The following is a 16,556-nucleotide window of genomic DNA, read 5'->3' as shown; positions in this document are numbered from 1 at the left end:
CTCATTCCTTAAAAGCAAGTAATGTCAATGAAAGAGATGAGATTTCCTGACACCATTGTTCATGAACAAGATAGTCAGATGGCTTTGTCATGTGTTCATTATGATAGTTTACTCTGTACATTTTTTCCAATGCAAAAAAAAAGGTCAGATTTTGGTAACACTTCCTGAAAATGCTCAAGACAGCACTATATATTAATTGCACAGCCATTTGAAAACTACAGTAAATTAGACATCACTGCATTTAGTGAAGTATCTGAGCACAAGACACTGAATATGTATGTTTCACACTTTTACTGCATATGTTCTTTGCAATTTATTCACAGCATTGTGCAAAAGAATAAACACACCCTAATTTACAACAAACAGAAACTCCCTTTGGGTAGAGCTGTGCACAACTGTAAACAATATTGCAGCACATATTAGAACTGAACCTACAACATACATAAGTCTGTAAATCATTCATGAAATTGTTTAATTTAGGAGACACTTTCAGGGGAAAAAAAAGATTCAAAGATTTTTATAAAGTTTGCTTAACTGACTGGTTCAACATTTTTGTATGTAATGACTCAAGTATTGCAATGAGGACTATTAGTTTTATATGGGACGACTATTCAGAAATTAGGAGATAATTTTGACTGACATGACATAAACAAATGATAATGTTATAAAACAGCAGAGAGTTGTATGAAAGCAATTGATGCATGTCCAAAAGCATTTGCAATTTGTTGGAAGGGATGAGAATGTGCTGCTAATTGTTTTGAGAAATGCATGTCCTGTTGTGCAAATGTAAATAGTGTAGTGAGAAATGCACCAAAGTGACTAAGAAAAAACTGTAAATCATGCTTACATCTAGGTAGAACATGATAATGTGTTAAATCTAGCAGTGTGTGAAATATTATTGTGAACTAATGATAGTAATTTGATAGTTATCTAAGGCAGCACTAATACATTTATTCATTTAATGAATATTGATTCTGAAAAAATTTTACTTAGTTTGTAGAAACAGTGAGAAAAATTAGATTTTCTAGTGAAAACATGTTTTCTGCTACTTTTCATCAGTTAAAAGTGTGCAAATGTAAATTTTATTAATAGATAAAAAACAGTAGCTCCTTCTAAAGCTTTTGAATAGAAATTAAATAAACTTTCTGTCAACAACAGGGGTGCTCTTTAAATTCTTTAAATTGAGTAATTTCTTCTTTGTAATAATACAGTTTACTATGTTGTTTGCACAATATTTTTTTAAAAAGACACACCAAAAAAAAAAAAAAAAAAACTTGGCAAAAGTACCCCTGTGTTTGTTAGTAAAATTTCACAACCGCCCACAAGTGGCAGGACTTATGATCAATGTAGATCTGTTCAGTTGTCACACCAGTTTGTGCTGCGTGGGAAAAACGAGAGACACTGGAACGCAATCAAAGGACACAACGCTATATTAACTTCTGGATTGCTTTTGTTGTATTGTATCTGGTTCAGTATGTCTTGCGTATCTGAAAGCTCGCATCTCAACAAGTTCTTGCGCCATCGATACCTCAATCTTCCCCAAGGAGACTTCTGTCTGGTCACTTATGTCTGGATCGATAGTTGTGGTGTTGACCTGTATAGCAAAACTCGAACCATGGACTGTGAACCAAAAATCCTAGCTGGTACAGTACTTTACGGAAATATCCTCATAATACATGTTTGGGTTTTCTTGCTTTACGCTGATTGTCTTTGCTTTTTGTGGTAGACGTACCAGAATGGGATGTTGGTCTTGAGACTGAAGAATCCAGCTCTGAGATGCTACTTAATCCTGTCCGCATGTTCAGGGACCCCTTCTTTCTGGATCCGAATAAACTTATCCTTTGTGAGGTGCTCAAACACACACGGGAACCTGCAGGTATAATAGACTAAAATCATATGCTGAAAAGTATACAAATGCTCTTAAGAAATTGTAGAAAATTTGTTGCTCAACTAGTAGAGGATGATATGTATGTTAATACATGTAAATGTTCAATATATTTTCATATTTATTCAAATCTTTGTACCCTGTTTTGCTCTTTCAGAATGGAACCACCGTAACAGGTGTAACACGCTTATGGAGAAGGTCAAAGATCTTCATCCTTGGTTTGGCATGGAGCAGGAATATACTCTTCTGGGAGTGGACGGACACCCTTACAGCTGGCCCAGACTTGGCTTCCCCAAACCACAAGGTCATCACACTGATATGATGAGTTTTTATACCCACAGTTTATAGCAGGAGTGTCCAATACTGCTCCAGGTAGGCCAGCATCCTACAGTGTTTAGCTAGAGATGGTCTGTGTAGGACAGTGGCTTTCCAGGAATAGGTTTCGTGGAGGTTAAGGGTGCAACATTTAGTGGCTAATATGACTGTATATTATTATAGTTATAACAATACTTATATAGTTAAGGTGACACGGTGGCTTAGTGGTTAGCACTGTCGCCTCACAGCAAGAAGGTTGTTGGTTTGAGTCTTGGCTGGGCCAGTTGACATTTTTGAGTGAAGTTTGCATGTTCTCCCCGTGTTCGGTTTCCTCTGGGTGCTCTGGTTTCCCCCACAGTCCAAAGATATGCACTATAGGCGAATTGGGTAAACACAATTGGCCTTAGTGTATGAGTGTGTGTGTGAATGCGAGAGTGTATGGGTGTTTCCCAGTATTGAGTTGTGACTGGAAGGGCATTTGCTGCGTAAAACATATGTCTGAATAGTTGGCAGTTCATTCTGCCGTGGCGGCAGCTGATAAATAAGGGACTAAGCTGAAGGAAAATGAATGAATGAGTTATAAAGTTTAGCAAAATATTAATAAACAATAAACAAAAGTGCTGAATGACGTCATTGAGTCAAATTCACTAACCATGCATACGCACAAACTTATGGATTCAAGATGTTTTCACGAGTAAATCATGATTCATCAAAACTTAAGTTTGTACTAAAGTTCATTTTAAATGTAGAATAAATTCAAGAACAACTCATAACACACATATTCATACAACACGTGTAGACTGGGGGCCTTTTAAACAAATGTAAATAACCAGCAGCAATTCGTAACATTAGTTTAACTTTGATTTAGTGGCAAATTTGTATGAATTCGTATGATCTCATTCATCAGTTTAGTAAGATTTACTCATCCCCCAATGACGGTTGGGTTTAGGGGCGGAGTTGGGTGCCACACCTCCTTTTTAAAACTGTACATTTTCATAGTTTTGTTTCCCTATGAGATCAGGCTGAAATAAAACTACATTCAAATGTGTGTTTTTTTTTTGCAGTGAGAGGTGCCTTTTTAAAATAGTGTTTATAGACAAATTCATTAATTTTTGGCTTAGTCCCCTTATCCGGGGTCGCCACAGTGGAATGAACCGCCAACTTATCCAGCACATGTTTTACGCAGCGGATGCCCTTCCAGCTGCAACCCATCTCTGGGAAACATCCATACACACTCATTCACACTCATACACTATGGACAATTTAGCCTGCCAAATTCACCTGTACCACATGTCTTTGGACTGTGGGGGAAACTGGAGCACCCGGAGGAAACCCACGTGAACGCGGGGAGAACATGCAAACTTCACATAGAAATGCCAACTGACCCAGCTGTAGCTCAAACCAGCGACTTTCTTGCAGTGAGGTGACAGCACTACCTACTGCGCCACCATGTCGCCATTTACAGACTAATTATTGGTTTGTAAACATTCAGGATGTGCGCGCATTGAGGTTGCAAAAAAACCCGGGAGCGCTAACATTTACAGCAAGGGTATGACATCCGATGCGGTTCAGAGTTTGTTGTTGTATTAGAGATAAGTTATTGATTACATATTATATATATTATTTACATAATGCTTTCAGCGTATTATAACAGCTTGTTACCCATTGATAAGCACAGCTTTTCTGCATAATTAACGTTAAAGTGAGCGCCGTTCGTCTGACAGGTTCATTTGCAAAAGCACCCTCACCAATGGATATTGGATAAGACGAAATGGCTAAGCATCCAGCCCCAAAATATAAAACTATATAGTTGTATATAGTTAAAGACAATGTTGTTCTGTGTGGTCATGTGCAAGAAATAATGTTCCGGGATTACCAGATTCAAAACTATAGTTTTAAAAACCAAGGTTCTGCTCAACCAAAGACAAGGAAAGAAGACGGAACTACAAGACCTGGGTAATCATCAACAAGCAAAACATCTTTAATCTGACAGCGAACTGCACCGCTTTGTATGGCAGGGTTTGTAAACTTAGATTTTTACATTTAATTCTCAGCATTCAGTGTCCGCATTTTAATTAACCATATTTAACTGTATTTTCTGAAATCATTGCTGCAATGAAAATGAGTTATGTGTATGATTCAGCATAGTGTAAACTTAGCTGCCTGATATAAAATGAGAACTGCAGAGTCTAGCATTTTTATTTAAGTCCTCACTCCATTCAGCTCGTATGATGGTTGTTAGCCAAAGACCTCTGCGGTTGCCATTAAAAGCAGTGTGGTGTACGGTAAAATTTAAGCTTTCTGCTTTTGGATTTTCGATGTTGGCATCCTTGAAGACATCTTTGCTTTTGTAACCTTTTTTTTTTTTTTTTTTTTGCAACCGATATGCACAGTTGAACCCAAAGTTTCGTCATGTGTGACATAGTTTGGTAATTCCCCTATTGTTATCAAATGTTTTGCATGGAAATGCAAGTTCAAATATTCATATACATAAGAAAAATGTATGCAATAATTAGTGAAAAGGTCCATTGTTTTTGTATTAAGTGCACACAAAAGGATTCTTGAAGCTTGATAATATTCTGATTGAACTTTTGAAGCCATATGATCATTTTTGATGTTTGACTTCTGAACTTTGAACATGTCTGGACTATCTCTATGTTATTTATTCATCCTAAACATCTTAATTTGTGTTCCAAAGATGAACAGAAGGGTTCAAGGTCTTGAAAACATAACAGACAGTCCAAACAGAACTACAGAACTAGTGTGTTGCATGGCTTACTTTATGTTCTAAAGTATTGGGTATAATCGCATAATACATTTGGTCTTTTTTCTATCAGGTTTGTATAATTCCAGTGTTGGTGCAGACAGAGCCTTTGGCAGAGACATTGTGGACTGCCTTTATAAAGCTTGTTTATATGCTGGCATCAAAATCAGTGGCACAAAAGCAGAGCACATGCCATCTCAGGTAATTTTGATTACATTTAGGCTGCATCTTCATGTTCTCTATACCCAGTCAGTTTGCTCGTTCTGCAGTGGGAGTACCAGGTGGGTCCATGTGAGGGAATTGAGATAGCAGATCATCTGTGGATGTCACGCTTTCTGCTGCACCGAGTGTGTGAAGATTTTGGAGTGGTGGCCACCCTGGATCCTAAACCCATGGCGGGAGACTGGAACGGAGCCGGCTGCCACATCAATGTGAGCACAGCATCCATGAGAGAGGAAGGAGGAATTGAGTATGTACTGAGTAATGCATGCATGCATGAGTTATCTTATTCATGTCATGTGACCTCCATCTTTCTTCTTCACATCAGGCACATTGAGAAAGCCATTGAGAAACTGAGTAGGCGACATGAAGAGCATATTCGGGTCTATGACCCACATGGTGGAGAAGATAACAAGCGTCGCCTCACGGGTCGTCATGTGACTGCCGGCATCCATGAATTCTCAGCAGGTGTTGCAAATCGTAGGGTCAGCATCCGCATCCCTTGTCGGGTCGCTCTGAATAAATGTGGTTACTTTGAGGACCGCCGTCCTGCTGCCAACTGTGACCCATATGCTGTGACCTGTGCAATAGTTCGCACATGCATGATAGAGAAGAAGGCAGAGAAATAATCAAATGTTGAATTTTATTGGAATTAATGCAAATTTAAACTTGCATATTTTAAATGATTAGCAACATTATTAATTATAGTGCTATTCTGTTAAATCCAACAGTCGACTTTATCAAATGAAATGAGTGTAGTGAACTCAAAATTGACTGAAAGTTAATTCTACTCATTTGAAAAGAGTTTTGAACTCAGCGTAGAAGGTAATGAGTTAATCAAATATCTAATTAAATTAACCTAAATGAAGTAAGTTCACAGTACTTATATTGATTAGTTTTTTTTTTTGTTTGTTTGTTTTTACTTAAATGGTTTAAAGCAATCAGTTTCTTCAAATGATTTGAATCAAAATGAACTTTATTATTTTGGCTAGGTGCTCTTCTCGACTCTCGCAAAAGATTTTGAGTGAAAATTAGATTTGTGCAGGTGAGGAAAATGTTACATTGTGTTAAAGGGCTAGATCACCAAAAATGAAAATATACTCACTATTAACGCATTTTACCCTCAAGTGGTTATAAATCTTTATGATTTTTTTTTTCTTCTGTTGAACACAAGATAAAATATTTTGAAGAAATCTGAAAACCTATGGGAGTGGTTACAGGTTTTCAGCTTTGAAATATCAATTTTTTGTTCAAAAATATAGGAAGAACTTGATATGAAAGAGGTAAACGGAGAGTAAACGTGGACAGTATTTTCATTTTGGGTAAAGTTCAAGTCTGTTTTTAAGCTCCATGTGATGAAGCATACACATCTGACATTCACTGTCAGGAACTTTTTTTCTAGCAAAAGGCAAAAAGTTTAATGAATTTTAAAAAGCAACTAATATTAATGTTTGCATTGTGTGCGGTAACCATTTTATAAATAGCAACATTAGAGGTACTATACTGCATTTAAAATAGGGTTGAAGGGGACCCATGAGTTTTTTTCTGAGATATGTGGCTCTATAACTCTTGATTACAATAAAACTATTTTAAAGTTGTTCACGAACGCCCATTTGTTTGATTGCTATTCATTTAGCTGTCCATAAGGGGGCGTCATAGGCAAGTATTTGTAATTACTGGATCTGGTTTATGAAGCAGTTCAGTTTATCTGTAAATTGCTTTCCAGTGAGATAACTCTACATCTATTTAAAAAAAAAAAAAAAAAACTATATATATATATTAAAGAGAACATTTTTTTGTTTCTCTTGTTTAAAACATTTTGACATAGAAGTTTAGTTTAAAAATACCAATTTGACATAATTATTTTTAAAGCCCATGAATAAATGACTTTAATAAAACTGAAGTGTTTCTCCATTATGGCTTAACTGAATGTGAACCACTAGCAGACCTTTCAGAACAAGAGGAAATCATCACAGTTTCCGCAGATAAGAGGTGTACAGTTCCCATCATGAGATGAATTTATTATTCTTAGAACAATGTCAGAAGAGATTTCTGTTCAGTTTTAGCAATGCGTTTGTCGCCAGACAGATGGAGCTGTAGATTCCTAATGATTTACCTGCTTGGTTATAAAGAAAATACAGTGTGGAGCAAAAAAAAAAAAAAAAAAAAAAACACAGGTCTGTGAAATTGTGAAATGTTTGGGGAAAAGGAAAAATAAATAAAGTTTAAATAATGGATTATTTATGTATTATATTATATATACAGTGCTCAGCATATATGAGTGCATTCCATTTTGAAAATGAATATTTTTGTCAGTTTCTTTGTGAATATGGGTAATATATAGCTGCATTTAAACAAAACAGATTTATAAACAGATACATTTATTAAAATAATGTTATAGTCAGAGAACATCTTTAGAAATGGAAAGATAATACATTTAAATTTATGCAAAATATTGCAAAAAAAAAGTTATAATCTACAACACTTTGACAAAATTTTATATATTTTTTTCTTCTCTAACATACATTTGGTCTACTAATTTTGAACCATTATTGTAAGTTACTTTTTTTTAGATTAGCTCCAGATTTGGCATTTCAGTACTGACTAAACTAATGTATATCAGAAATATATTATTATAAAGCATCATATAGAAAATATTTATTTAAATTAAAGATTTGTGGGGGGTGTATTCATGTGTGCTATATATATATATATATATATATATATATATATATATATATATATATATATATATATATATATATATATATATATATATATATATACATTAACAGTTTTTAAACACTGATTAACACTGACATAGGAAATATTTTTACAATAAGATATTTAAAGCATAAGACAAAAACTTAATGTTTATCAGTAGTAGAAATTGAACATCTATTATAAACAAATGAACAAATACAGATTGAAAGATTATACTACGATATAAATGTCAGTGTTTTTCCACATAACTTGATATGTTCATATATTTATTTGTTAGGCCTGTAACAATTAGGCCTTAAATAAAATTATGCAGAAATGTGCAGACACATGGTTTCAGAATATTTAAAACATAAAATAGTATCTCCTAGTAAGGAACTTTTATTGAACTACAAAACATTAATCTATTTTATAATAATGAGAAAGAAAGAAAGAAAACGAAAGAAAGAAAACATTATGTCTCGATTACTTGAAACAACCGTAAAGAGCGGAATGACTGACATCCCGATGACGTCAGCGCTCGCAAATGGGCGGAGTCTTAAGAGCCGCAGGTGGGACGTCAAACTGGACGCTGCTTTCACCCGTAGTTTAGCCGTCGATTTTTTTTCCTCCTCCGCGAGTGCGTGAGAGGCGCTTCTGGAAGACATGGGGAAGCTTCAGGAATTCGAGATTACTTTCACTAACAACAAAGTGGTCTACAACCCCGGTGAATCCATATCAGGAACTGTGAGAATTAAATCAAGCCACTCCTTGCAGTTTAAAGGTAAGCGATGCTCTGTAGTCGTACATCTTCAGTCTTTTACAGTAGGAACATGATTTCCATTAACTACACAGTTGGTAAGCTCCAGGGTTTCCCCAGTTCACGTATGAACGGTATTGAATCAATGCTTGTCAACATTGTCGTGTCGCTGAATGAACGTGTTGAATGTTTGCATGTTGACATTCAGCATCCGTCGCTTCTGTTTCAGTGCTTGTTCATAAATGTGTATTTTGAGGGAATAAGCAGTGTTATCGGAGTGCATCGACGTCTTCATTCTTGTTTCTTATTAACCTGAGCGTACATCCTGTTTCTCATGTGCTGCTGTTGGTTTCGGTCCGATTGCACAATCACACCCGAGTCGTTTCTGGTTCATGAAACACGCTGTATGTGGTTCGCGTTTCAACAAGTGTGGTTTGATGCCTGTCTTCACCTCGTTTTCTTCTTTAAACGTCCTCAAAATAGTGCACATTCAGAACTAACAGGCAAAAGTATCCAGGACGCGACGCTTGCGCTTAGAAACGCGACGCTCATGAGGTCATTCGCTAAACGCAATTGTACTAAAACATTAGACAAAAATGTAGGGAAAGACTATGTAATAGACCGCTAATTAGCACAAAAATGTACTTCCAAAACGTTAAATGAATTATGTCTTAGTGAACAAAACCCGTTCAAGAAAATAAAATGTGTAATGTAAGGCTAAAATGTAAGAACTTGTCATAAATGTTTGTCATAAATGTCTAATTTCACGATTAGAGGGTGGAGTTTTTAAACAAATTTCTGAAGTCCGCAGTTTCTTGTTGAGTTATTTGGTTATTTATCTGGGAAGCTACAACTGAGAAGGTTCTTTTTAGGTTTTTATGTAACAGAGACTGTAAAATAGAAAGAGAACTTCTTATTTAAAGGGAACATTTTATGTTAGAAAAACACTTTGACTAACCAACAGAGAATGTTCTGGAAAACAAAAATGGTCAGATAAACACTTATTCTGAGCAATTTCAGCATGGATGTGATTTGCAATAAAATCTCACAAAATCAATTCACAAAGAAAGTAAACGTAAACAGTTTTTTCATTAAGAAAACATGTCGCTTGAACAGAATATCCAGCCTGATCTCACAAAGAAATGTAGCTATTTTAGGTTTTGTCAGTTTAGTGTCTAATTCAAGTTGATTCATAGGAAAATGTACGATTTTAACAAGCGTGGCACCAGACCCCACCCCTAAAACCAATCTTCATTGGGGATAAGCAAATCTTACTAAATTGTTTGAATGACAATTTATGCGAATTAGCCACTAAATCAAAAAGTTACAAATTGCTGTGAGATTGTTTTGGTTTGACATGTTCTAAACAAATAAAATATTGTTTAGTTTGGTTAAGAAATGTTAGTGCATGTTAGTAAAAAAAAAACAGCCTTTTGAAATAACTAAATTTGTTCTTATTGATGAATTTATTCATTCATTCATTTTCTTGTCAGCTTAGTCCCTTTATTAATCCAGGATCACTACAGCGTAATGAACCGCCAACTTATCCAGCAAGTTTTAACGCAGCGGATACTCTTCCAGCCGCAATGCACCCCAGTTTTAATGCACCCCACCCCATAACCAAACCGTCATTGGTGGATGAGCAAATCATACTAAATTAAAAGGTTACGAATTGCGATATGGAATTGGAATATCGCAAAAGTTCTCATGTCGCCATAATAATTGTCTTTGTCAGCATACATTGATGTACAATTACTTAGTACAAATGAATTCCCTGGTCATCTTTAAACAAAATCTGAACATTTCCTTTTGAATAATATTTGTAATATTTACAAAAAAAATATTTTTAAGAATTTATAAAATGACATTTAGTTTTTTATAAATAGAAATATTAGTATTTTTTAAATGCCACACTGCACAGCCTCCATTAGTAAAAACTAGCAAAATGTGAATCCCTAAAAAAGGCATAACCTTTCTCATGAGTGTGTATTTGTGCTGTTATGTGTCAAATCAATATTACAGCTTTTTAAACTATGATGGATTTTAATGATGTGCTATCTAAGTCCCACATATTGTTGTATTATATGAGTTTATCATCATGTTGCAGATAAATATCAATGCAAGTGTATAACTACAGTTACAGACATGCATACACAGACACTTTACTCTAGACGGATTACCATGTCAGTTGTCAAAACATCTAAAAGAAAAGCTATAATTGTGAAGACATCTTAACTTCTGGCAGCCCCAAACCCTCCGCACCCTCCGCTAACCAAATTTTTGCATACCGCTTGTCATTGGGGAAAGAGATAAGAAAGTAGGTTAGACAAGGTGCTTTTTACACAGTGTGAATATGCACAAAGAACGCATTGTAAGAGTTTTCATCGAACTGTTGGGTTTAGTGTAGGCGAGACTTAATAGACAGACATAAGAGATGTTCCAATGAAACAACTCTGTAAGCTCATTTTCCTTTTTGCCGTTCTACTTATTGTTTGTGTTCACACTTGAGACTAATGTGTTGCATGAAATTGTTGTGCATTTTCACTCAGCTCAGGAACCCCACCCTTATTTGTGACATACACTGTATGAAAAAACGATAGGCGATCTCCTGTGGTCATGTTTCTGTTTCTCTCAGTTGTTCCTGTCAACAATGAGAAAGCACCTTTTATTGTCCATCAATGTGGATTGGTGCATTGTTTATGTTCTCTGTAGTGTTTATCAGTTGCATGCGTGAAAGATGACATCACCAGATGATGAGGTCATGTGACTGGTGTGATTAGTCATTGTCTGTTGGCACTTTAATTCATTAGGACTTCCTGCCGTTCCCATGTTGGTACTTTAGGAATTGGCTCAGAGCGCCTTCACCTTGAGTCAAATGTGGAAAACCTGCATCTACTTTGGATTTGTGGCATTCCCTCCAGGAGCCATTGTGCATAGGAAAAGTGCTAGTTGGTTTGAAGGGCGTTTTCTTTGCATCCAAATATGCTGCTTCCATATGTTATTTTAGACCCTAAGAGCAGTCGTGTCAGTTTTTTTGAGATTTTAACTGAAACTCATGAACTTGTTCAAAACATGAAAGCTGAATAAATGTTATTTTCATTGATGTATGGCTTGTTAGGATAGGATGATGTTTAGCTGAGATACGACTTTTTAAATAATTGGAATCTGACGTTTAAAAAAGACTGAGAAAATTGAAGCTTGACATACAAAATCTTGTCATGAAAAATGATTTTTACTTAATATTCCAACAATTGTTTTTGGCACAAAAGAAAAATGGATAATTTTGACCCATACAATGTATTTTTGCATACCTACACTCAAAAATGAATTTTGCTGCTTGTTTAAACTAATTATTTCATGTGAGTTAAACCAACACAATTCTTCAGTTTTTTTGGGGGGGTACTACTTAAATGTTTTATTGTTTTATAGATGGGTATCGTTAGGGTTTTAACAGTATTACTTTTTTTATTGATACCACTTACGTTCGCTACTTTAACGGTTCTCTTATAGGTACTTTTTAAAAAATAAAAATAAATTTAACAGAATGAACAAATTAATTGAGTTAATGTTTTTTTGGGAGTTAAGTGTGTTTTAAATACAGTTTTGGAGCATCCTGCAATGTAAAAAATAAGCTGTTTTTTATAATTTCTTAAGCATAGTTTATTATTAGGCTATTCTTTTGCTATATTTGTAAATGCGGCTGATGTAAAAGCATTTTTAATGTTTAGATTTATTTAGGCTACTGCAGAAAAAATACTGTTTTCAATGTAAACGAATGTGTGTTTATTAAAAGTGCTAATATTATACCAATTTAGGTGATTGACTGCTGGCATAACGATGTGGATGATGTAATGTTCCCGTTAGTAGCTAGCAGTCAAAAACTTTTCATTTGTCTTTCTGCAGTTTTGAAAGATACTTCCACTTAGCCAGATTGCTTGCGTTTCCGCTTATACAAGAAAACAACTTGTTACGTTTGTTGCAATGGGCATTGTCGCTGTCCACTCAGGAAATATTACCCATTTGGTTCACTTTGCAAGCGCACAAGCAGTGTGTTATGAAAGTCGCGAGCCATGTGTGTGCATTTAGCGTGAGCCTCTACTGAGTGCACGCACAGCCAAGAACTGTAAAGGCTTTTATATTTGACGCACTCGCCGGAAACACAAGCATTTCTCATGTGATATTGCCAACTGTGTAGACGAATATCAAATATCGCAAATTAGATAAGGTTGGTCAGTTAAATTATGCACCTGTAATTAATGCTTATTCAGCAATAATTCTCCAGTACATATAGCAGAACCGTTAACGCCAGAGCTTATCGATACTTTGTTCTTTTATAATGTAGCACCGATACCGATAAAGTACAGTTTCAGTACCCATCCCTAGTTTTATGACAACTGAATTGTTTATTTACTAACTTAATTTTTTTTTTTTACAAATTTAAGTGGATTGAACGTAAAACCATTAAGTTGTGCAACCTAAAACATTAGAAATGTGTTGTTTAATTTGTTTTTGATTAAAGGTTTCACCTAAAATTTAAATGTATTTACTCTCCCTCAGTTGGTTACAAACCTTTGAGTTTCTTTCTTCTACTATAACAAGTGAAGAAATCTAATAACCTGTGATGTAATGATAGACTTTTATTAAGTGAACTATCCCTTTCACAGTAAACTACCATATTTTATTAACTTATACAATGTTAATACACCAACATTTTCATGTATTAACATCTACACAGTGTACCTTTGTAATACATTAACAAAAACACCACCAGAAGCAGGTGGTGTTGAGAAAGTCACGTATTGAACAACAGCTCATCTAAAACAGCCTTTCCACAAGCAGAGAAACATACTAACATGATGTCGTTCACACAATAAACACCATCATGGTAACACGCATGACACTAAATGAATGCAAGAAATAAGGCTGTGCGATTAATCTAAATCGAATTGCAATCACGATTTGAAACATTTCGATTAGCTAATCGCAAGAGTCTGTGATATGAAATATATATTATTTAACTTCCGCCAACCAGAGCAAATGCATGACGGCCGGCTGTGTGTGACAGACTTACTAGGCAATTGAGTAAGCACACTTTCATTCTGGCCTGTCAGAATTGCGCAACCGATTTATGTGGAATGTCCACGATAAAAAACAAACAGGAAAGTGCGGACGAGTGGGATGAGGACGTCTGCCGCTTCACAAGCATTAATAGGCTAGATAATATCAAAGTAAAACAGCATGTCGGTAATATGGGAGTATTTTGGTTTTAAAGCCACAGAAACCAAACAAAACCAGGTAATTTGTAAGAGATCTGTCGCAGAATTGTTGCCACAGCATGAGGAAACGCAACAACCAGCACTTAAAAAAACACCACAGGCAGCTATATGAGCAGTGTCTTGCTAAAAAGTCAACTAAAAGTATTGCCAGTGACACTCAAATTAGTAGCTAGCAACAGCAAAGGACAATTTCAGAGTTGTTTGCTAAGCTGATATGTTTTCAGTTCCTTTTTTTACTTCTTACACTACATTTTAGCAGTAAGAAGCTATGATACAGAATATTGAGCTGAAGCTTGACTACAAAATTAAATCGCAAATCAAATCGAAATCGCAATATCTGTCAAACAATTCGCAATTAGATAATTTCCCCAAATCGCACAGCCCTAGCAAGAAACATTATTTCCCAACATTATATGTAACAAAATTATAATGCGTTTAAAGATTCATAGCAATGTTAACAAAAATAAAAATGTCAGCAGAGAATTCTTAAAGTCAATTTATAGTTATTTACCAAAAAGAAACTTACTGTAAACTAGGTAACAGATTTAAACTTTTTTTACAGTTAAAATTACTGCATTACAGTGCGTATTTTAGTTAAACTGCACCAGACTTTGCCTATTCAGTGGTCATCATTGTAAATTAAGTTTATATACAAGTAACTTCAACTAAATCAATTAAAGATACTGAAAGCATCAAGTTGGGTGGCACAGTGGCTCAGTGGTTAGCACTGTCGCCTCACAGCAAGAAGGTCACTGGTTCGGGTCCTCGCTGGGCCAGTTGGCATTTTTGTGACTAGTTTGCATGTTTTCCTGTGTTGCCGTGGGTTTCTTGTGGGTGCTTCGGTTTAGTCCAAAGACATGAATTGAATAAACGAAATTGACCAAAGTGTATGAGTGTGCGTGTCAATGAGTGTATGGATGTTTCCCAGTACTGGATTGCGGCTGGAAGGCCATCCGCTGCGTAAAACATATGCCAGAATAGTTGGTGGTTCATTCAGCTGTGGCGACCTCTGAAATAGAGACTCAGGACCTACGCACATGCTATCTGAACCTTGCTCAGACCTATTTTCTGGTTCGTTTGAGAAGTGTGAGTGCTCTGAAACGGGCCTTGGCCTGATTGGAGGAGGTGTGCCAGAGCGCGGTTCACTTGGGCAGTATGCTTGTATTGTGAGTGCAAAGCGTGACTTTTAATGGACTGTTTCATATGGATTCATTAATAATTCTTACTGTTCAACGAACGCATACTGTCATAGATAATTAAAGACGCAAACCCTTCACTGCACCACAGCTCCACCTTTAGCAAACCTCATAATTCCTGCAGCACGAGGACTTTATGATTGTTTATGAGAGTCAAAAGTGGCTGATCTATTCGGCGAAATATTTAATGTGTGTCACTGCATCCCAAACGACTAAGACAATATAACTACAGAAGTGTCCACTGTGCTGTGTAAAAGCGCTTACTGAACAGCGCATCATCGATGATGTAAGCGTGCTCAGGCCTGAATGCAAGGGGCTGTCGGGGGAGACAGGAGGCGGGACAAGCAAGCTTTGGCCCGGTTCAAGGCAACATAGTGTACATAGTATGAGTATGCCTTAAGCTGTGAGGAAATTTAATGAATGAATGAATGAATGAATGAAAGCATTAAGTTAAAATGTGCATAACATGTTGAACATGTTGAAACCCCATTAACCTAATAAAATAAATACACTGTTTATGATTTTTGTAAATTACACACTATTTAACTGTAATATGAACTGGATTTTACTGGTACTACTGTTATGCAGTATGTTACTGTATTTTAAAGTTGCATCATGACAACTACTGTGTATTCTATACAATACTATAAATGCATATACAGCAAGATAAATGGTGCTGTAAATGTACATGCAGTATTTTTGTGGTAATTGATTTTACAGTAAGTTACTGGCGAACTTCTGCCGGTTACTGCTGATTCTACTGGAAATTGTTACCATAAAACAATTGTTGTGACTTATTTTTACGGTGTATAAACCCATAACACATTTTGTTTCAGAAAATTGAATTAACTAAACGATCAAATCCGGATAACCCATGCTTTTCCAATACATGTGAAGATATTTGTCATCATCATCATTAAACAACTCAGCATGAACCCAGATGTTTCCTCAGAGTCTTACCGCAAAGTAGAGGACGTGATGTTGTTAACTGTGAGAACAGCTGCGCTTTTCACTCCACATTGCTCAGAATGTTTTATTAAAAAGCGGCTGACTCATGCTTTTGCCTTTCTTATCTGTCTTTCCTTACTCTGCCCTGTTTGATAAAGAGTCCTATCACGGACCTGATGAGTGTATGAGACAGAGCCATTTTTCAGCCTTGCTCTGCATAACGTGCCTTATAAAAATGAAAAGCGTGGCGTGAATATTAAAGTATATCAGTCTTTAACAGTGCATAGACGCTCTTCTGTTGAGTCTTTTATTTACATCACACCCAGTGTCCAGTGCTTAGGGTTACCGGTCAACAGGCTGAACAGGCAAGGCAGTATTAGCTTTGGCAGAAGACAAGTATAATCCTTCTTAACTATGAAAGAAGGGCTTTAGCCTGTTTTTAATCACTCAGTTACAGAAACTCCAAAGACGACGTGATTGCTTCAATCTCAAA

General features: G+C 35.9%; 2 protein-coding genes and 1 long non-coding RNA gene across 4 annotated transcripts in view; all 3 read left to right on the top strand.

The window, feature by feature from the left end:
• The first annotated feature begins 678 nt into the window (after window positions 1-678).
• Window positions 679-6,789, top strand: LOC100535016 (glutamine synthetase-like). Of its 2 annotated transcripts, none has more exons than XM_087300979.1 (6): window positions 679-1,643; window positions 1,727-1,876; window positions 2,043-2,189; window positions 5,038-5,165; window positions 5,234-5,395; window positions 5,512-6,789. In XM_087300979.1, the coding sequence occupies exons 1-6, from the start codon at window positions 1,475-1,477 to the stop codon at window positions 5,518-5,520; spliced, it is 765 nt and encodes a 254-aa protein (XP_087157105.1). In that variant the 5' UTR covers window positions 679-1,474; the 3' UTR covers window positions 5,521-6,789. The 2 variants fall into 2 exon arrangements, with proteins under 2 accessions (XP_087157105.1, XP_087157104.1); XM_087300978.1 differs by having other exon boundaries at window positions 5,234-5,433.
• Window positions 6,790-8,473: 1,684 nt separating this feature from the next.
• The window catches only part of arrdc1b (arrestin domain containing 1b), a 66,899-nt gene continuing 58,816 nt past the window's right edge, over window positions 8,474-16,556 (top strand). Inside the window, 1 exon segment of the mRNA NM_001365234.1 lies at window positions 8,474-8,667. Within this exon segment, the coding sequence (NP_001352163.1) occupies window positions 8,550-8,667 (118 nt within the window). The 5' untranslated portion in view covers window positions 8,474-8,549.
• Window positions 10,462-14,043, top strand: LOC147838807 (uncharacterized). Its single transcript, XR_015520151.1, has 3 exons — window positions 10,462-11,813; window positions 12,008-12,892; window positions 13,027-14,043. It is a non-coding gene; the product is annotated as an uncharacterized LOC147838807 (long non-coding RNA).

Source organism: Danio rerio, chromosome 21 (assembly GCF_052040795.2).
Source record: "Danio rerio strain M-AB ecotype USA chromosome 21, GRCz13ab, whole genome shotgun sequence".
NCBI classification, from domain to species: domain Eukaryota; kingdom Metazoa; phylum Chordata; class Actinopteri; order Cypriniformes; family Danionidae; genus Danio; species Danio rerio.
Note: the sequence above shows the minus strand (reverse complement) of the source record. Positions and strands in the feature narration are given on the sequence as shown.

Excerpts from the sequence above, each read along its gene's own strand:
- LOC100535016 (XM_087300978.1), top strand. The coding sequence starts at position 1,475 with ATGTCTTGCGTATCTGAAAGCTCGCATCTCAACAAGTTCTTGCGCCAT. Across the intron at positions 1,644-1,726 it reads TGAACCAAAAATCCTAGCTG|ACGTACCAGAATGGGATGTT; the intron begins GTACAGTACTTT and ends TTTTTGTGGTAG. Across the intron at positions 1,877-2,042 it reads ACACACACGGGAACCTGCAG|AATGGAACCACCGTAACAGG; the intron begins GTATAATAGACT and ends TTGCTCTTTCAG.